General features: G+C 38.5%; 1 protein-coding gene across 3 annotated transcripts in view; it reads right to left on the minus strand.

The window, feature by feature from the left end:
• Window positions 1–21,721, minus strand: part of GLIS3 (GLIS family zinc finger 3) — a 490,017-nt gene that overhangs the window by 73,829 nt on the left and 394,467 nt on the right. For all 3 annotated transcript variants that reach the window (XM_042243409.1, XM_042243410.2, XM_060409420.1), the window contains one exon: window positions 9,880–10,021. In XM_042243409.1, coding sequence (XP_042099343.1) covers window positions 9,880–10,021 — 142 coding nt within the window. The remainder of the gene's footprint in view (window positions 1–9,879; window positions 10,022–21,721) is intronic.

Raw genomic sequence — 21,721 nt, forward strand, 5'->3', positions numbered from 1 at the left:
GGAACTGTGTTGTAGTGGGGAACCAAAGCCTGCAACTATCACTAGGCCTAAGAAAATCTGCATAGATGAAGAATTGGTTTGGTTATGACTCCAGAAAACCCCTTCTCTCTTTTATCACACTCTGTCCATGAAGTGGACACTGTTCCCATTTTTCCTTCAGATTCCTCCTATTTTACTTTCAAGATAAGGCTCTGATAAGTCATTTATATGTTACCCTAAGTTTATGGCCACATACAACCTCTCTCAAGGAATTTAAAGGCTTTTATCTACTTGTGGAATGGAGGGTTCAATCTTTAATTATATGAATTTCAAGCATCTCTGTTGCTGCTAGAAGGTGTATTTTTGAGGAAGAAAGTATCTTTCCTGTTGGAAGGTGACTGTATGGGTTTCTAAAGTTCAGTATTGCCACTTTTTGCCTTTCTTCTGGACATTAACTATATCAACAAGAGACCTGGATTTTAGGAAACTTAATCCTGAGTATTCAAGGGGCTGAGACTTTTCTCTTTTTAAGAAAAACAGACTTGAGTAGAATTAAACTGTGACTACTCCATCGCATGGCTCTGTCATTCTTGGGCTCATGAGAACAAGAACCAAATATTGCCCATCTTCTGGCAGCTTCTTCCTAAGGGGGAGCCACATTAGACAGGGTTTACCAATATGTTGGGCCACCTTCCCAAACATAGAATCTGCAGGTGTTTGCTTGCAATGTGAAGACTTAACTGGTAGTAACTTCATTTGAAAACCACTGTATCTGGGATTCCACAGAATGCCCAAGGGAGGACTAGGGGTGCTAGGCAAAGGGCAGTACAAGTAGTCTGGATCCCTTCAACTAAAACAGCTCTGCTGTGACCTGTTTTAAGCACTGGGCTGTACAAAAATCTCTTCAAACTTATAATCTAGAAAACTACTAAAATATTTGCTAAATATAAAATATTAAAGGGATCAATAAAACCTACATGTACTGGAAGGCTTTTAAAACAAAATATGATGAAATACATGGAAGTCACAGGCTTCCCTGATCTCTCTCAGTGACTGATGAATGTCCCAGAAGTAAATATTAAGCAGGAGTTGGCAAATCTTTCCCATAAAGGACCAATTAGTAAACATTTTAGGCTTTGCAGGCAAGAGGCGATGTCCTTAATTCTTTGAGCAACTGTTCTCACCTAAAGGCTAAAAGTCTTTTCTACATTTAACATATAAAATCTTAAAACCCTCCTGAGTTTTCAGACCATGCGAAAACAGAAGGCAGGCAGGCCAGAGTTGACCCCAGTGTAATACATTAGCCGTTGCATTTTAACTACCAAGAACCCGCATGAAAAGTCTAGGGGACTGTTTTTGAAGTATGGAAATGAAAGTTGAGATAAGCTAATAGTCAAAAATAGTTTTCTAGACACCCTGTAGTGTATTTTGAGAAAAATGACACATCCTGGGAGAGTCTATTTACAAAATGATATCAGAAGGGACCAAGGTTATCCCTCAGCAAGGCCAATACGATGATTGTATAAAATTGGCTGGTCAAAGCCATCAATCCTATTTCTTGTTTCCTCCACCTACTTTACCCTCACAGATTCAATGCTGATTAAGTTCATTTATCAACCAGGCAGATTTATCAACACTGTGTATGACCAACCTAAGTGTACTTCTAAACTTCATGGCAACTGAAAAAAATGTCTAATGTATAGATCTGAAGCTGGGTCTTAGAATATGGAATTTTATGAGTCCTCAACTTGACTTGAATTTTCCTTGGGAGAAATACTTTATCTCAGGACAACAATTTCTAAACTCCAAGTAGTAGCACCCAGTACTAAGAGGAATGGGTAGAAGAGCTCCTAGTCCCTGTCACAGACATAGGCTTGGTTTGTGAGTAATTCTCTAAGCTTTGAAGCAAAGAGAAAGGAAAAGAAGAAAGCGCCAATTGAGTATCTATCTACCAGCTGCAGGCAGTGTACTGAATTCTTGTATGTGAACTCACTTAATTCTCACAACAGTCCTATGGAATCAGTAACCTTATCACCATTTTACAAAGAGGAAAGGTAGCATTTACAAAACAAACACTCAGTGAGCAGAGAAGTAGAATGGGGGCTCAGTAGCCCCACATTCTTTCTGCCATAGCATACTGTCTATAAACAACAAAACAAACAAAAAAACCGTGCTATTTTTGAATACACAAATACTGGTAGTCATCGAAACACAATTTTGACTTTGTGATTCTGGGGGCATTGCCACCTAAATGAATCTGTGGGTTTCTGATTCCAGTTTGTTTTTTCTCTACAGAACTACAGTAGATTTTCTTAACTAAAAACACTATATAAACTACTGGGCAAACTACTGAAATATAAAATATAAAGGATTATATTTTGCTTTTCTTTTATTCTGCTGAATGATGCTTATTAAATTTCCAATTTGTTCAGGCTTCCATACTTTCCCGATTTCTTAAACAATGTGAGTGGTGGGTAATTTTTGGCACCTGTTTTCTATCTGCTTTACAGAGATATATTTTTCTAGTATTTGGATAAAAGTAACAATAATAACTGCAGATGCTGAACATTTACTGTGCATTAGGCATGTTTTAAGCATTCTGTATGCCATTTAATGTATGTCAGATCAGTAACTGACCTCAGTAAAAGGGACATTATTTTGAGTTAGAGGAAGAAGTAACATTTCCACTTATAAATGTCCTATTTGAGCATAGATTGGCTACACAGTGATCTGGGGGCTTGCACAAATGTGACCAATAATGTAACTTAAGAAAAGAGACACTAAACACTGTCCATCCTTCCTTTTGTGTAGGTAGAACTCCCAACTGCCTTAGTACTTCAGAAACACGGAACCTAGATCATTGTTTTACCAGTTGCAAAATATTCTGGCGCAGCTGGATGCAATGCATTTTCATGAAGTGAGTCCATTTCTCAGAAAACTTGATAAGCATCCCTGTGAATGTGTCTGAGGAACAAACCCTTAAGTGCAATGATGAGAGTTTATTCGCTTTTCAATGGTGAATATAAGTGACCCCTGAGCAATGCAGGTCTTGTATAACTTACAGTTGCCTCTGCAGTTTCTCCACATTTGAGGAGTCAACCAACCACAGGCTGTGTAGTATGGAAGTATTTACTATCTAAAAATACCCATGTGTGAATGGAGCCACACAGTTCAAACCTGTATTGTTCAAGGGTCAACTGGGTGCTTTACTTTTTGTAGTCTCTCCTGTAAGGTGGAAATGGGCCATTTATTAAATCCCCAGGGAAAGGTTCCGATAAAGCTTATAAATCCCTGACTTTTTAATATATGGCTAGGTAGGAGTTCAACTCTGAAATCAGAGATGATGAGACTCAGAGTAGAAGCCAGATATGAGCAGCTAGGTTCACCAGGAGAGAACATGACTGGGGTCCAAGAAGCAAAACTCAGAGAGCAACTAGAAACAACGTCATGAAAGTGAGTCTAAAGGAGCCTTGACACTCAGGTAGGAAAATCAGGGCCCCAGGAAGGCAGCTGTAACTTCCAATGGATCAATGGTTACTGTTAGAGAAGCATTAATGGTTCAAGATGTGGCCAGGGCACCTGAACGGGCAGATAATCCTCTGACGATATAGAGGAAGACACTTTATATAAGGCAGTCTTTGGAGTTAGTGCTGTTAGTGCCCAGAATGGGTCAGTTCCACATATCCTCTTTATATAATGCCTGCAATATGCTCCCTTATTACTGTTAATAATATGACACTTAGTATTATGTTAATAATATGACAAGTAATATTGAGCTAATGCAGTGATGTCCTTCACTTCGGGGTTTTATGCTCTTCTTAACATTTATTTTCAGTGCTCTAACAAATGTTAAAAAAAAAAGAAAGCTTGAAAATGTCAACTTTCTTTTTTCTTTATTCTTCACATGAAAGAGATATAACTACCTGTTCCTCATCTCTCTTTCCTTGGAAGGTAAATTCAGTTGGAGCAGAAAGGCAAAACTGTGGACCCTGAAGTTTGGCCCAAAGCATCCTAATCACAGATGCTACTAGCTCCTCATTACAAAATTCTGCCCTGAATTCTCCATCTTGCCATCCATCTGCCTCCTAAGACTTAGTTGGGGTACACTACAAAGTAGGGCCAACCTTTCCTTCCCACACCCCATGTGAATGCCAGCAAAATAAAAAAAAAATGAGAGACAGGAGAAATAACAGTGTAAAGACAATCCTAGGCTTTACCCAGTGAGAGCACAACTATTGATACAATCATCCAGCTTCACTACCTTCACCACCTCCCTAAAGGGTATGGAATTGTTTTTGTTCACTCACAAAAATATTTTTACAGCAAAAACCTGTACATGCTATAAAACCAAATAATTCAGCTTAATCTTGCATGGAAAAGCAACATACATACAAGGGAATAAGTGGATATGGAAAACGGAAGCACCAAATTAGGTGGCCTGCAAACATACAGTCCTTAATTTTAGCTGCATACATACCAATGTTGCCCTGTACAGGCTGGGAATCAGAATTTAATTTTCTTCAGTTGAGTGGTTTTAAGATCTTATTCTTAACCAAAATATGAGCAGTACAATTATAGTTCTGGTGTGGGAAGACACATTTCATATCTACCTATAGGGTCTCTGTAATAAGAAACAGAAATATATACTACAGGGTAAATTTCCCCCACTATTTCATTCAGTTGTATTATCTTTGTAATTATTTAACTGTAAGTACCAGAGTAGCATTATTCCACTTATCATTATAAATACACAACATGTCAGCAATACCATAAAATCACCTTTTGCGGACAGATTTCTATCACAGTCTTCACATGATAAATTCACTTCATTTTTTAGTACTTCTTTTTAAATTTCAGCTTCACTGAGGTATAATTGACATGTAAAATTGTAAGCTATTTAAAGTGTACATCATGGCGATTAGCTACATGTATACATTGTGAAAGGATTCCTCTCATCCAGTTAATTAGGGGCAATTCTTACTGTAACTCCCACCAGTCAAAATTCAGATCATGTTTTGCTAGAAGTCAAATTCCCACACTTTATCATACAGAACAATGGGTTTCAAAGTATGGTCCCTGGACAAGTAGCACCTAGTGTCGCCTGAGAACTTGTTAGGAAAAAAAAAATCTAATTCTTGTGACTCACTCAGACCTAGCGAATCAGAAATTCTGGGGGTGGAACCCAGAAGTCTATGTTCATAGGTCTTTCAGGTGGTGTAACACATACTAAAGGACAAGCTCAGAAACAAGGGACTAAAGCTGTAAATTAAAGCTATTGGTGCCTGCAACACAGAAGGATGAGGCTTGATCCTACCCTCAGTGGAGTCAATGCAACCTGTGGATGAACCATAGATGCAAGAGATGTTACAAAAACAACGCAAGAGTTTGACAGCAGTTCAGAGTAAAAGAGACGTGCCAATGACTTTCCCGCTTAATGTTTCCCTTTAAATCCTTTCTATAACGCCAGTATCTACCTCCTTCTTGGTACTGGACCATTAGTGTTGGTCCAGCACCAATTCCAAATTGTTCTGTCCTTTCCTCAACTCTTGTGACTTCTAAGCAAAGGAGTGCTTTTGAGATAATGCAAGTAATAACTATTGCATTTTTTATAATGCAATATGCTTCTTAAGGACTTGTATATAGATCATGTTATTTGACCTTCACAATTCTCCTATAAAGTTTAACCTATTGGGAAATTTGTGTACCAATTTAGACACTTCTAATAAAGTCCTTGACCTAACAACCACTTTTCGTGACTAGACGATATGAGGCACATTTATATAAAACTATTTCTAGCCCCTACAACTCTGCAAGCTGTCCCAAGATAGCAAATATACTCAACTCAAGAATGTAGAAAATGCATTAAGACATATGCCATAACACTACATTAAAATGAAACATTAACTATTTCATGAAATATGCTAAATACTCTATGGATTTAATATAGTACTAGTTATTATAAAAAGTGATGATATTGCAAGAGAGAAGCCTTCATTTTTCAGTACTGAGAGAAGGGAAGGGAATGTATCCTCAGCATCTTTGGGGATTGGTTCCAGGAACCCCACAAATACCAAAATCCCTGGATGCTGAAGTCCTTCAGTATCCTCAAATTCTGCGTCTGCAAATATGGAGGACCAACTGCTATGACTTCCAACAATTCCTGCACTAAGAAACTCTTGTATTTTCCTCCTATAGTCCCTATGATATTTGAACATTTTCTTTTTCTCCTGAAAAGTCTATAAAGTTACATTCAAAATTGGGATAATTCAATAGGACTTACAGGCTCTAAAATAGAATTATTAAATAATCCAATAGAAGTGGTATCAACAAAATCCCCTCATTCTTGTAGATTTCCTGGTTCAGTTGTATTAGCTCTTCACCTAATGGGTGGTCTCTATCACAGTTTTCACATGATAAATTCAATATCATGTGAATATTGACTCAAATATCGCAAGCACACTGGCCTCTATGATGTTTTCATGGTAAATGGCATTTGCAAAGACCATGTTTTATTGAGTCTGTAGTACAGTTTTAGTTTGGAGGGAGCTGTAATTTTTACGATCACTCATAGGACAGCTCTTCTTCCACAGAGCATGTTTTATTTGTGAATGGACTCTCGCCAAGACCAGGCATTGGTCCAGGCTGTCCATGATCTTGTAGACTCACTAATTGTAGGCTTATCCACTTTATTAGTTCACTGAGGGAGCTGATGAGAAGATCTACACAGGCATTTAGCCTTGAATGTGGCATTCACACCTTGATCTACTGGCTATAAAATACTTCTCCCTCAGATTATCACATAAACCACCTAAATTTACAGGATGGCATGGGGTTTTATCTATCTGGGTTACAGAACTTCCAAACAAAAGCACAGAAAATATAAGGAACCATCCTTGAGAATTACTCATCACTGCCCTGGCCTCCCTGTTAGATCACAAAATTAATCTCACGTTAACCCAGGAGCAGGCCTGGGGAGCCCTGGGATTTTCAGAATAGAAGACAAGTAAACAACTCAATTTAAAATCTTTCTCAGTGTGGCCTCAAGTGATTTTTTTGGCTGCTTTAACCTGGGGCAATATTGTCTTCCAATCCTTTCCAATCAAGCTTAGTCTTATCAACTGAAAAGTTTGTTTCAATAAGGGAAGCCAATATGTTAGGAAACTTGCAATACTTGTATGTATCGTAACTGCCATCTTCCCTGTTCACCTTAATGCTCTGCAAACTACTTCTGTCTTGGAATCTTATAAATCATTCTCTACGAGCCACTAAAAATTTCCATTTCAAAACCATGATTTCTTCAAACCACAAGTCCCCAGACATTGTGGCTTCTAAAAAATCATGATGTTCATGCTAAACTATTTTGATCCCTTGCCCATATACACTCAACAGGTTTCCATAAAAATATTTTATGATAAATCAATTTATTAGCACTTACAGGTATACGTTCTTGACAATCCTTAAAAAATGTTTTCTTGATTTTGTGTAATAGAATGTTAAGGGAATGACTCCAAATCCCTTTGCCATTTAACCAAGTCTTAATCTTCATCAAAATACTTTAACATTTCAGATTTTACATTGAACTAATTGATGAACAGTTTCCTTTTCCTTTGGTATATTTTGCTATTTGTCTTCTTTCCATAGATCTTTAGCATAGGTTTGAGACTGGTGTGAACATACACTCCTGGCAAGTAAATTTCTAGAACTATAAAAGGCAGGCTTCATATTTTTGTGATTTAGTTTTTTCCACTGGCCTTGTTCTGCTCTGGGTTTGTTGCCTTCTCAGCAAAACACAGAATATAATCAGTTGTTTATTGTTGTTGGTTTTTTTTTTTTAAGTCAAAAACAAAGAAAGTAAAATAGAATCTGAGGGATAAAGAAAGCAGGAATAAAGAAAGAAGCAGGGCAGAGAAACTTTCATAGTTATAAGCTAACTGGAGAAATAAAATTCTAGGAACAAAGTTAAGCAAGATGGCCCTCTGCCTGTTTCCAGTATTCCCAGAGTCATAGAAAATTTGAGTCATTGTGAAGATGCTCTGTTGACGCTGTGGTAACCTAGGCTCCTTGTCCACTCTGGCAGCCCTCCTGCCACAGTTAGAGGCTCAAAACTAAGAGCTCTTTTTGAAGATCAAATGCAGAAAAGCATCACAAACAAAAAGAGGAATTCTGTTTGGAATGACAAAGCCATTTTAAAAAACTTTAACAATACTACCAGACATCAAAAAGCACACAAGACAAATGTGACTCCTGAGTTTTGAAAGTGAGTCATATACTGCACGCCACATACAGCAAAGGTACTAATGTTTTTCATAGACAAAGATAGTATGGCTTCCCAAACCCATTTCCAGGAGGTTTCAACTCAACAAGGCTAGCCCCTCACCATAAACTATTTATACTGGATGTTGGTCCATTTTTCAATTGATTCTGTTTAATTTTGTCTCTTTAATTGTTGGGTTCCAGGTATTTAATAAGATTATGGATTTATGGACTGAATAAGTAGAGATATAGCCTAAAAGCTGTTTCAGACTGATTGTAATTTAATGTGTGAGAATAAATGTTCATATATCAAATGTTTGGCAAATCAAACAGACATATGTGCAAACAAAAGCTAGTCATGCTTTTTCATGTATATATCTAATACAAAATATTTGAGTGTTGATAACATTGTACACTGGCATATTTCATATGTGTACCTGCACTCAAAACCTTTGTCAGACTTGGTTAGTCTTTCAAATAACTTTTTATCTAATCTCTTATGGTCTCAAAAGCTAAGGCTTTGTTTTCTCCAAGAGTAAGTACCCAAAGCAACTGATAAAGGGCTACCAACACTGGGACAACGTTAAGGATGCCTTGACGACTGGCCCTCTTAAAACATTTGCTTAATACTCTATCCTGTGCCTTTGGATCAGTTGAGAACTGTCGAATTTAAAAAGTTATACAAGCATAGCTTTCTCCTGTTCCACTGTTATACATCAGTAAATCCTTCATTCTTTATGGCTTATTAGTATGTTTAAAAAGAAAAAGCAATCTGCTGCCAAAACCTGGCGCTGGAACCAGATGGGGAGGGAGTAGAATTTGTAATTCACAGAAAACAGAAAATTCCCATTGTCTGGAGTGTGGAGTTGTGGGACTTTTGCTTTCATATTCATAGCATGACAGTAAGAGCTTTCCATATATGAAGACTATAACCAACCACGTTTGTACCAATACATCACCATTATAGAGAGTGGAAAATGCACAAAAGCCCAGGCTAACAAAGTAAATGAAAAAAAAAAAAAAGTCCTTATTGAATAATAATCCTTTCTCATTTTTCAGTGCATACATAACATTTTTCTAAATATAGAGTCATCTATTATTCAGACCTAGGCAGAAGGAAGCTATTCTGGGAGTGCCATCCTATCCCTCCTCCCCCAATGGTTGACAAACACTAATGGACATTCTTACAAATTGATTTACTGATATGATTTTTTTTTTCTGAGAGACTTGGGACTGGCTTCCTTTTGCAATGCAAAGACAACAATGACTGCTCCATTAAGAAATCCACAGGCAGCCTGTTACCTGCTTAAGGGGGAAAGACTTCCTTTGAGTCTCAATCAAGTTAATAAATTTAAGATACCTGGGAGGGTTGGGTACATTGAACTTTTGGCAGAAAGCCAGGACTAAAAGAGCTAATGTATTCTTTTACTTTGTTTCTTTATGAGAAGAAACAGTCTGCTGACAAACCCAGCTTAGGAATCAGATGGGAAGGACAGGAGGGGGATAAATTGCAGTTTACTGATAAAGTGAAATACAGACGATCTTAGAAGCATTTTCATATATGCATTCCCTTTAACCGGAGTCAAGGGCCTAGACAAGGACAGTTGATGTGGTTGGGTCTGCCTTTGCTGAATCGGCTGATATTACCTGGATAGAGGTCAGGCCCGGGCTCTGGGGAGCATCCCACCGCCCTATCGACAGCATCTCGTGGGGAGGTGGAGGGCTGCAGGGGCTGCACCGTGAGGCAGTCTGTGAGCAGGTCGGGATGGAGCTCTGCACTGGACCGCAGCTAAGAGAAGGAGAAAACAGAAGACAGATGGAAAAGGAAGGCTATTCCTCAGGATACTTTTTTCTGGAAAGGATATCATGACCTAAGGTTCATGCACAAATATTTATCAAGTAACAACTACAGGTTAGGCACTGGACTTAGAGAGTCAATACAAGGGTCAGCTTTCCAATGTTAATAACACCTGGCAGGTGTTTCAGGAAATATGTGGTTAGAGGCAGATTTTACTTCAGGCCTTGATATTTCCACTTCTGGGAACCCAACTTCCTATTATGTTTTCTTTGATTTGCTCTGTATCTAATCAGAACTTGCAGTGATATCAAAAACAAACTCAAGTATATTTAGTCCATATTGTAAAGTGTTTTTAAAATACAGAGATATAATAAGATGAAAATATGTTAGAGATAATTAAGAATGTCCATTGAGATTTGACACCTACAGATTTTTTGGAACATGATAACAAGAAAAACCAACATCATTACAAGCAATAAACTATCCCAATAGTAAGGTACATAAAAAAAATAGACTTCATTTTATCACAATAACACAATAAATTCTTTATATATTAAAGAGCCATAAAAATATCAGAATAAAGTATAGATACAAAGTTATGTGATTTATTTATGAAAAAGAATTTTGTAAGTGTAGTCTGAATGGAAAAAAAATCACAATGGAAGATTTAGTTATATAAAAATACCAACCTCTGTCTAAAAACATAATATCTTTAAAAATCTAGACACATATTTGTCACAGATATTGCAAACAGTTACCATCTTCTGTCCTTTTTAAACATATAAGTTCTCTGTTTAAAGAGAACATATAAGTTGATTTTGCCTTCATCAACATAAAACTAATCCTTTAGATATAGGACTTGAGTATACTTATTCAACAATTATTTAATGAGCATTAGACACTCTCTAGGCTCTAGAGATACTGTCTTAAGGAACTTACACTCTAGAGGGGAAGCAGATGATGAACAAATAAAATATATAACACAGCAGATAGTGATAAGTGCCACAGAGAAGAGTGATAGAGAGAAGAAATACAATGAGTTAGAGACAAGTGATAGCAACCTGAGATAGGGGGCTCAGAGAAAGTCTGTTGGAGATGGCACTGGCAAAAAGCCTTGAGAGAAGCGAGGGAGTGAGCCCTGCAGACGTATGGAGGAAGAACTTGCGTGCCCTGTGCTGCGTCTGGATTATGTGACGAAGAGTAAGGCAGGAGTGGAGGGAGTCTTGGGCCCGGAGTAGAGAAACAGGAAAAAGGCGAGGTGTAAGTGGGGGAAAGAGGGAACAAGTTTAGTGACCCTCTCTTTCTTCCTCTCAGATGAGTAGATTAGAAAAGGGCCTTCCAGATCATTTAAAGCTTCTAAACACTCCCAGTCTAGAAATAACTAAATGAGTGAGGGAGGAGGTAGACCGCAGGATCTCCTGGGAAGGGACCAATTGACCGTGCAGCACTTCACATGCACAAAAATTATTTAAAAAGGAGAAACAAAAGTGAGAATAAACCTAAAAAATATTCAGCACAATTGCAAAGAAATAAATGCAATGCTATAACTTTTAAAAAACTTACCAAATTATCAAAACTTTACAAAAGAGGTAGTTGTAGTGACGGTAGAGTGAGAGGAGCACCATAAACCACTGCTGGTTGGAGCGGACATTGTTACAGACTTTACACATGATTTGGAGGGAGGTTTTCTAAGATTCATAACTGAAATTATTTGCTCTTAGAATTTCTTAAGGAAATAGCCAAAAAAGTGGAGGAAGATTTATATTCTTTATATTCATCACTCTAGTGAGACACAGCACTATTTATAGCAATATAAAAATTAGGAAAAATTACTTAAATGTCTAAGTGTCAGTCACTCAGTCATGTCCAACTCTTTGCAAGTCCATGGACTGTAGCCTGACAAGCTCCTCTGACCATGGAATTCTTCAGGCAAGAATACTGGGGTGGGTAGCCATTCCCTTCTCCAGGGGATCTTCCCACCTCAGGGATTGAATCTGGGTATTGCAGGAGACCGTCTAAGCCAGCAGGGAAGCCCTAAGTACAGCTGATAAGTGACGCTACATCAGTTTGATGGAATATTATGCAACCATTAGGATAATACTCATGAATATAAAGGCAAAACAAAATTATGTATACAAAGTGATAACAATTACGTTAAAACACAGCTAAAATACTGTAAGGAAATACAATTCAATATTAAAAATCATTTTTGTCCTCAGCAGCAGTATAATGAATTTATTTCCTGTTTTCTTTTTATTCTTTCCTCAGTTTTCCAAACATTCCAGTGATGTGCTGGAGCTGGCTTGCACCAGTCTAAGAATGCCAACTGTGTCTACTTTTCCCAAACTTGCAATGACGTCATATCGATAGCCTGAAATTGGTCATGATGATAGCATTTACACTATGGAAACTGACAAATACTACAAACGGGCCTTCCCATGTGGAGAGCTGGTTGTTGCCAGTAAGATGACTCTGATCAGAAAGAAAAACATACACACAGATACAAAACATCAGCAAGTTACTATTCAGAGAACAGTATTTCTTGGAACTGAAAAAGCTTTATGAAGAGACAAACACATGTCCAGCTCTTAGTCCAAGAATATGAAAATGGCACAGCGACCCTAAGTTTAGGGAAGCAGCGTTTAACACATGTAGTGAACAAGACAATTATAATCTCCTTAGCTTTGCCACGTTGGAATGTCTGCCCAAGATTATCTGAGTTAATGCCTAACCCTCTCAGGGCCTTTGGAAGGTATGTTTGATATTTTGGTACTAACCTAACACACGCCACGTAAGAAAAACTGGAAAAAAATCAAGCCTTAGAATGAGTTCTGGTGATCACTTTTAATTTATCTTTCATTGTTAAAATGTGATCTGGGGCCCACATGTTCTACTAAGAGTAGACATGAACGTCTCTCTGCTTTCTATTACCAACTACTCCAGGGTTTTACAGACATGAGTATTGATGAGGTCTTTCCAAGGAATTTCACGGCCACGGTTACTTCTGGAGTTAAAGGCAGGCAATTCTTCCTTAGCTACAAGTATTCATGTTTTCCAAGAGTGTGATTCCATACAACTTTGCGGTGAGAGTTAATTTGGTTTTCTCTGGGATTAGACATGGTTCTACAAAGTGCTTCTTAAATTGAACAAACCTCAAGGACTTTTTCTTTCTTTTCTTTTCTTTTTTTTTTTTTTTTTGCTTAAGGTCCTTGAAGACCTTATGCAAAATTTCCAAAGCAGGGCCATATGCTTAGAAATGCAGTTATGGTATGTAAGTTTAGTATCCTTCTCTCTCTCCCAGATTATTAGACAAAGAAAAGGACTTCCAGATCATTTAAGGTTCCTAGACATTCTCTACCCAGGAATCATCAAATGGGTGAGGCAGGAGGCACACAGAAGAGTCTCCAAGGAGAGCTATCTTGCCATATATCTATATTATGGTTTTACATTTGGAGTGAGAAGCCCTATTATTTATATAGCAGTATCTTCTTAGCTCTTAAGAATATAAAAAAGATAGAGGAAACTTTTTCAATGGGGGATGGTCTCTAACTGTGAATCTCAAACCTGGACATGCATCAGAATCACCTTCATGCTCCAGTGGGGAACTGATGATTCAGTGGGTTTGCAGTTCATTTCTGTGAAGTTCCCAGGTCATGGTGATGTTGTTGTCTAGGAACCACACTTTTAGAACCACAAGGAATCCTGATGAAATTTCTTTCCTAAGAAAATGCTAGTTAGAAGAGATGAGACTTTTCTGGTCATGAGAAGAGAACATGAATTGCAGAAATAAGGGATTATAAAAACCAAACTGACTTTATGACATGAACCTCATTTTATTTTCTTGGGCTCCAAAATCACTGTGAATGGTGACTGCAGCCATGAAATTAAAAGATGCTTGCTCCTGGGAAGAAAAACCATGACAGACTTGGACAGCATATTAAAAAGCAGAGACATCACTTTGCCAACCAAGGTCCATATATTTAAAGCTATGGTTTTTCCAGTAGACATGTATGGATGTGAGAGTTGGCCCTGAAAGTTGATGCTTTTGAATTGTGGTGCTGGAGAAGATTCTTGAGAGTCCCTTGGACTGCAATGAGATCAAACCAGTCAATCAATCCTAAAGGAAATCAACCCTGAATATTCATTGGAAAGACTAACTGATGCTGAAGCTGAAGCTCCAGTACTTCGGCCACATGATGGAAAGAGCCAACTCGTTGGAAAAAAAAAAAACCCTGATGCTGGGATAGATTGAGGACTGGAGGAGAAGCGGGCAACAGAGGATGAGTTGGTTGGACGGTATCACCAACTCGATGGATATGAGTTTGAGCAAGCTCTGGGAGATAGTGAAGGACGGGGAAGCCTGGCGTGCTGCTGTCTATAGGGTCACAAAGACTCGGACGTGATTTAGCAACTGAAAAACAACAACATGAACCTCATGTAACCATTTCTTATTATGTTTCCCCTCAGATCTCATAATAATAAATGGTTACATGAAGTTCATATCATGAGTACAATTTGGATTTTCATACTGTTGAGGGGATAAAAAGGGTTAAAAATGTTCACCCCAGTTTAATACTTGCCCTTACAGCACAGCAAGAACATGCCCTTTACGGGGCCTTTACTGTTCTTTACATACAAGAAACAAACATCCCCTCCTTTCATTTGGGACGCCAGTCCTGAAAGGCAAAGACAAGAAGGCAAGAAGAGTTTCTGTGATGTGCACCACATACCAAAGATAGGTATTTCCATAAGGCCTCGACAAAACCCTTTGCCCCTCTCAAGAGCACTGTCTGTCTGCAGACATCCCATTTATTATGCTGTTCATTCCTTTTGCCTGGAATGGCTTTCCCTCCTCCCAGTAGAATTTCTCCAAGACCCAATTTATGGCTCCCTCCTGAATGAAGCCCCCTCTGACCAGGTCAGCCCCAGCAGGGCCTCCCATGGTATATGGTGAGCTGCAGAGTCTGCTCTCAACAACCCTGCAACCGGATATTTGTTTAAGGCTTTGTTTCTTGTTATGAGTTTAGTTTGCACTATTATGAAGTCCACAAGGACCTGGTTAGCTGACTGCCTTTCTAACTTTCAAAACCCCATGGCACCTGGCAGGGTGGGACCAGCATCTGGGTAAATTATTCAGTGCCAGCTGGATTTGTAAGAATGAGACACAATACTTTATCTAAAGGACACTACAATCTCTAGTGGTGTGTGGATGTGTTTAAAAAACACAATTGGTCATGTCTTAATTACCTCTCCTGAAGGAGAATTTTAAAAGATACAGCAAATGTGTGCATGTTAAGTCACTTCAGTTGTATCTGACTCTGTGTGACCCTATGAACTGTAGCCTGCCAGGTTCTTCTGTCTATGAGATTTTCCAGCAAGAATACTGGAATGGGTTGCCATGTCCTCCTCCAGGGGATCGTCCCGACCCAGGGACTGAACCCATGTCTCTTTTTTCTCCTGCACTGGCAGGTGGGCTCTTTACTACTAGCACCACCTGGAAAGCCCCAGAAGACACAGATCACAGTTACTATATGGGAAAGGCTGCTGCTGCTCTGCCCAGATCCCTTCTGATCCCGTAGATTAGCTCTGAACTGCCGTCTCCTAACTTTCCTGTGCCCACCCTCTAGCTTCTGCATACTTTACAGCTAACAGACACCGCCCGCCCCCCCCCACCAATACACAAATGCACGACCAACCAGTGCTTCTTAGTGCCAAAGTGGGACAAATTCTGAAGTGTAAATTATACTCCAGAGCTCCCAGTAGGGTCGTCCATGTTTATAGCTTTAGCCCCTTCCTTCATTCCTCTCCTATATTCTCTTGAGAGCAGTTCTTTAACAACTCACAGGCACCTGGATCTTTGGCTCACAGTCTGCTTCTGGGAGCACCCGACTTAGTAAATACCCACAAACCCTTTTTATTTGTCTCAGGAATTCAGAGGGCCAATCAGTAGCACTCAGAGATGCTCACACACACATACTGTTTCCTTTTCTTCAGCTCCTGCTCTGCTCACACACAGGTATAGTATAGTAACCATATGCTTAACGAAAGTAGGGTATCCTGGGCTATTATCTCTCCTGTGTGCTTAGTATGTCCAACTCTTTGCAACTCCATGGACTGTAGCCCACCCAGCTCCTCTGTCCATGAAAATTTCCAGGTAAGAATACTGGAGTGGGTTGCCGTTTCCTTCTTCAGGGGATCTTCCTGACCCAGGGATTGAACCCATGTCTCTAGCATCTCCTGCATCGGCAGGTGGATTCTTTACCACTGTGCCACCTGGGAAGCCCCTGGGCCATTATGGATGTTACTAAAAGCATAATTGTGGAGCCTAAATTAAAAACAAAACCCTAATTTACAAGAATAATTAGCATTTAAAAGAGCCTCAGACATCACTAGGGCCAGACGTCTATCTTATGAACTACTGCCCTATAGCAACCCCAGTAGATGGCTCTCAGACTCTGTTCGATTCCCTGTGGTAACAGGCAACTTCCTTACCTTGGCAGTTAGCTTTCATTTCAGATAGTACCAGCTATCAGGAGTTTTATTTCATACTCAGTCCTGACCTAGCCCTCAGCAACCTATTAGGATTGCATGCTCCCTTCTCTTCATAGGGGGCTTCCCTGGCAGCTCAGACGGTAAAGAATCTGCCTGCAGTGCAGGAGACCCAGGTTCAACCCCGTGGAGAGAGGAGCCTGGTGAGCTACAGTCTCAAAGAGTAGGACACGACTGAGTGACTAATACTTTCACTCTTTCACACTTTCTCTTCGTAAACCTGCAGTAAGGTTCACAGACATACTAGGAAGAAAAGAGACCTCTCTGAGTCTCAGAAACCAACCTGTGAGTCTTTGAGTGTTAATAATCCTGATCATTAATGACCCATTTTAGGGCTTAATTTCTTGGCCTGTCCAGGTGCAAGTGAACAAACTGGCTCCTTAGCTTGCATACAATCTCCCATTATGAAATATTTGTTCTAAATGATAGTTTTTCAACGTTAATAATGAAACCACGCATCAAGTCTTGACAAGATTCCCGCATTTGGTAACTTGAGCTGCTTCCCTAACAATGCAGGGATTTTTCCTAATAGCTAAAAACAAGGTACCGTCAATTGTGATTTGTATTTGTTTTTTTGTTCAAGACTATTCTGTTAATGTTTATAAGCTCTTGAAACAAGAGACGGAAATTCTATTCCCATCATTTTCTCATTTCAGATATGATTGAATAATCGTCCAAGATTAAGTGAGTCAAGTGGAAATAATTAGGAAAGGGAAAAAGGCCCAGATTCTTCAATTTTTGGTTCCATTACATTTTATTCCAACAGCAAAGGCATTCTGTTATTCTGAAGCAAGACATACTTCCAAAGAGAAAGAGGTACAATCAAAGGCCTTTTGTTTCCCCTTTCTCCAATGAGTATCCTCTATCTGGGCTGTGCATGTTTATGCATCATCTTGCAGGGATTCCTTTGTTCTCCAGAAATCAAATGCCACCAAAATATGTTTCTGAAGAAACTCAACCAGAAGAAAAAACAAATAGGATTTTTTTTCGGAGGGTTAAGGTTTAGTACCAGAACATTCTCATCAAGCATTCTCTATGACACTTTGAGCAATGTGGATCCTGGGGAATTAACTCATTGCCAAAAGGCTTAAAAATAATTACAATGAATTAACCTATTATATTAATTACAATTAATTTCCAGTTGAATCGAAAATTTCTATCTCTAAGGGATTCCTCAGCCCTGACATTTATGAAGTGGCTTTGGCATATCATAGGTAATTAATCTCCAACAATCTGTTATCAAACTCATTTCCTTTGGGAATGACCAATTTGCAAAGAAGAAAAGAAATGAGAGTGCAGACTTAGATTATTGGAAGAAACTTCTTCATGAACAAGAGATACAGTCCAGCTGGACACCCTGCATTTCAATAATAGGAAGTACCTATTTGGTTAGCACTGACTCGAGAGGCCAAAAATTTTGTCTTCATGAACATGCCAAAATATCTCAATAGATATACATACCAGGGTATATGTCTCAGTAAGAGACATGAAAAATAAATCCCTGTATAGACACAACATAATTACTGGCTATCTAGTAAAAAACAGTGATTGATGAAACAATTTCAGAGTAAGAAGAACAAATGTTATGTACCAGGGCTATAATAAATGCTGTCCAAAGGAACTTTCTTGGATGATAGAAAAGTTCTGTAGAGTACTAGTTTGTAGGCATTAGTCCCATGTGATTAAAAAACACTTGAAATGTAGCTAGTGCAACTGAGGAAGCAAACTTTTTAACCTAATTTTAATTAATTTAAATTTAAAGGTAGGATAGTAAACTGCCAACTTACTGCATATCATGGTGGCAGTTCAGCTGTTGCTTAAATCCCTTCAATGACAGGGAACTCACTTTCATACAACTCACTGCGCTCCACTGTTAAATTGGTCTAGTCATTAGGAAGGTCTGCCTCAAGTTGATCTGTAATCTGCCTCCCATAATTTCCACGCACTGGAATTTATTTTTCCCCTCTTCCCTCAGACCACATAGAATAACTCTGTTCATGGTCTACTTTGTATTTCTTTTCATATATGAGAAACCTCAAAATGCTGCAGTATTACAGAATTTCAGCCCTGAAAGTGGCTGTAATTTAGTTTGTCAGTCCTTCCTTAGCAGTTGCTTTTTTTTTTTTTCCCTCCAGGATGAATATCTTTAGTTTTTAATATAGATAAGAGTAATGTTAAGTAGGAGGAACTTCGGTCTCTTAGTCTGACAAATTGTGGTTCAGCTACCAAGTGGTCCAAGGCAGATGCATTCACTTGTCAGAGTGTAGTTTCCCTTCTGTAAAATGAAGATGATATCACTGAGCTATCTTGGTTGCTTTAAGAAATAAATTAGATAATATTTAGAAAGTTCTTGAAACCCTGCTTGGTACCCAGAAGTCATCTAAAACATCAATCCCTGCTTTCTCATGTAGCATATTCTTACATTCACCACACCAATTTCTTTTACCACTGGAATTCACTGGATAGCTAAATGTGCAAATGCTATCCCAATACTAATACAGTGAACTAGCTGTTTGACCAGGAGAGAGTATAATAGAGCAAACACATCCCTTGTTCTAAATGTTCCACCTCTATCAATTCAACCTAAAGAATCGTTTCTTAAAATCCATGTTATATTATTCATTCATTCATTCATTCCATTTACTGAATTCCTTACTGTGCTCCCCAAACTATACTAGGCCTAGAAGATAAAGTCATGCCCAAGATAACCTAGTTCCCTGCCCTTGCAGAGCTTATAGGGCAGCTCAAATAAAACTTGCCGTTGGGTAAAATTCTTAGATCTTCTTTCATATGTGATGCTCTTTATTTCTGATGGCTCTTTATATTCAGAAGCTAGCTTTTTAAAGCTCCCTTGCCATTTGGTGGTACAGAAGCTCTTGGCTGTATTTCATTTGATTCTATCACTCAGCTGGCTACCACATTGCCCATTTCAGGACCATTTACAAACTTAATGAAAATATTCTCTGGCATCAAAGATTATGTTAAATGATGGTTCTAAATTTCCATCCAAGAGAGAGTTATCTCTGGAAAACAGCCCATACTCTATTGACATTAAAAGACATTAACAGCTCTTTAAGCCATTAACAGTCACTTAAATAATAGTTTATGATATGGTCATGAAAAATAAGAGTATGGGCTCTGGACCCAAAATTACCTGGATTTGAGCTTCTGTACCCTTACTTATGAAATGTTAGACAACTATTAAGTAGTTAAACAAATCGCTTTAGCTCAGTTTTCTCTGTACAATGTGGGTAATTTATAAGGCTGTTGTTGGGGATAACAGATAACATGAGATAAGAAGCTATTTCACCAATAATGGTATATAGTCAATGTTGAACACATGCTAACTACTATTTCTATTCTTATTTTTTTCCCATTAATATTCAGTGTGGAAACATTTATAGCACTCTATTACATGTACCTTTATTTTCTTTTTTCTCCCATCCATCTTTAGATATTTTTCTGTTTATTATTATCATACAATAGTACAGTAATACGACAAAGGAAAAAGAATGGAGACTTTGGGTTCATGTAGATAAAAGTTCAAACTTCATCTCTGCTACCCACTAACACATTGCCTTTGGCAAGATATTTAACCTTGAAAGGCTTCTGAACTATCCTCTGTAGCATGGTGGTGATAACACCAACAATATGGGGTTATTATAGGATTACAAAAGGTGATCAACAGAAAGTGACTAGCATAGTACAATGTTATTATTATTATTTTTGCTCAAGAAGAAAAACTATTATAATTGTTAAGACTGATACTTGTTATTGCTTAGCCACATAAACTGAGTCTGGGGCCAAACAGTGCCTTAATGAAGACATTAGCACAGTTTTTGCAGAATGAATATCACTCAAATTATTCTATCTCAGAAGACTGTAGCTAGCTTTTATTCAATTTTCTAGTTGGACTTTTTCAAATCCAATTATATCAGAAATGAAAACCAACAACAAAACATTTTCAGAATACTCTGCAGGATTTTAATACTTATATAGATGTTCTATTTACCAAAATCTGTACAACTATCTAGCTATCCTAAATAGAGCTGGGGAATTAAAGTTAAAAGTATGTCGAAATCAGAAAGGCATGCAGGTTGGATTTTCTGCATTGTTTACATTTGTAAAAACATCATTTTCCTCCTAAGTCAATATTATTCTAAAACTGACACCAAGAATCCTGCTTTTTTTCCTCGCTGGAAAATGATACACAAGTGAACATAGTCAAGGTAGATTCAAACTGCATTTGGAGGAACATCTAAAAAGCAGAAGCTTAAATTGAAGGGTAGATTCTTTTTTAGACAAATCCAGAAACATTAACATGGAATTTCACACAACCAGGAAAGACATCCTCCTTTACCCTTTGAGGCCGGGTTATAAGGCTGTAAAGACTCAAAGGAAGACGAAAGGTTTGCTTCTATCATGGCTTCATAAATTCCTCCTGATACCAGCTCATTGCCCTAATGTGACCACACACATTCCATCCCATGCAGTCAAGTGTGGCATTTTCTTTCTATTCAAGTATTCTCAAGCTTTAATTAAAGCAGCCAGCTATCTAGTAATTACGTCCCCCGTCCATCTTACCAGCTTCTTATTGTCTTCTTTTGAATTGATTTCTGACTACAGCTCTTCATATGCTACAGTTTAGTAAGTGTGGGGAGAGACTAACTGCAGAAGTTATTTTTCCTTCCTTTCATTTAATTAAAACAGATTGTCTGAAAAAGATTTAAGGCTGATTTTCACGTAGATCAGTGTTTGGACAATTTTTAGATGCCTACTTCTGAAAGTTGAAGGCTGTCATTTCAAAGGAGAGCACTTGCTTTCTCTTCTCCCATCCATCCTCTACACAGCAGTCAGTTTAATTTCCCCCAAGGACACTGCTGACAACAGCACCCTGCTTCAAAGCCCTCTAGAGACTCTCCCCCAAGCACTGTTCATGGCCCAAACTCACAGGCTTTCACAGGGGCCTCTCCCCTAGCAGTGTGCTTTCACGCTCCTTGCCTGGGTCACACAGAGCCAACACAGCCTCCTCTCTACCTGGTATTCATTCGCATTCATGTCTCATGCCGTCCTGCTGGCCACAGGCTTCCCTCATCCGGAGGCCCCTTTTCTTCAGACTCTGCATATCTACACTATATCCTG

Source organism: Ovis aries, chromosome 2, assembly GCF_016772045.2.
Source record: "Ovis aries strain OAR_USU_Benz2616 breed Rambouillet chromosome 2, ARS-UI_Ramb_v3.0, whole genome shotgun sequence".
In the NCBI taxonomy this organism is placed as follows: Eukaryota; Metazoa; Chordata; class Mammalia; order Artiodactyla; family Bovidae; genus Ovis; species Ovis aries.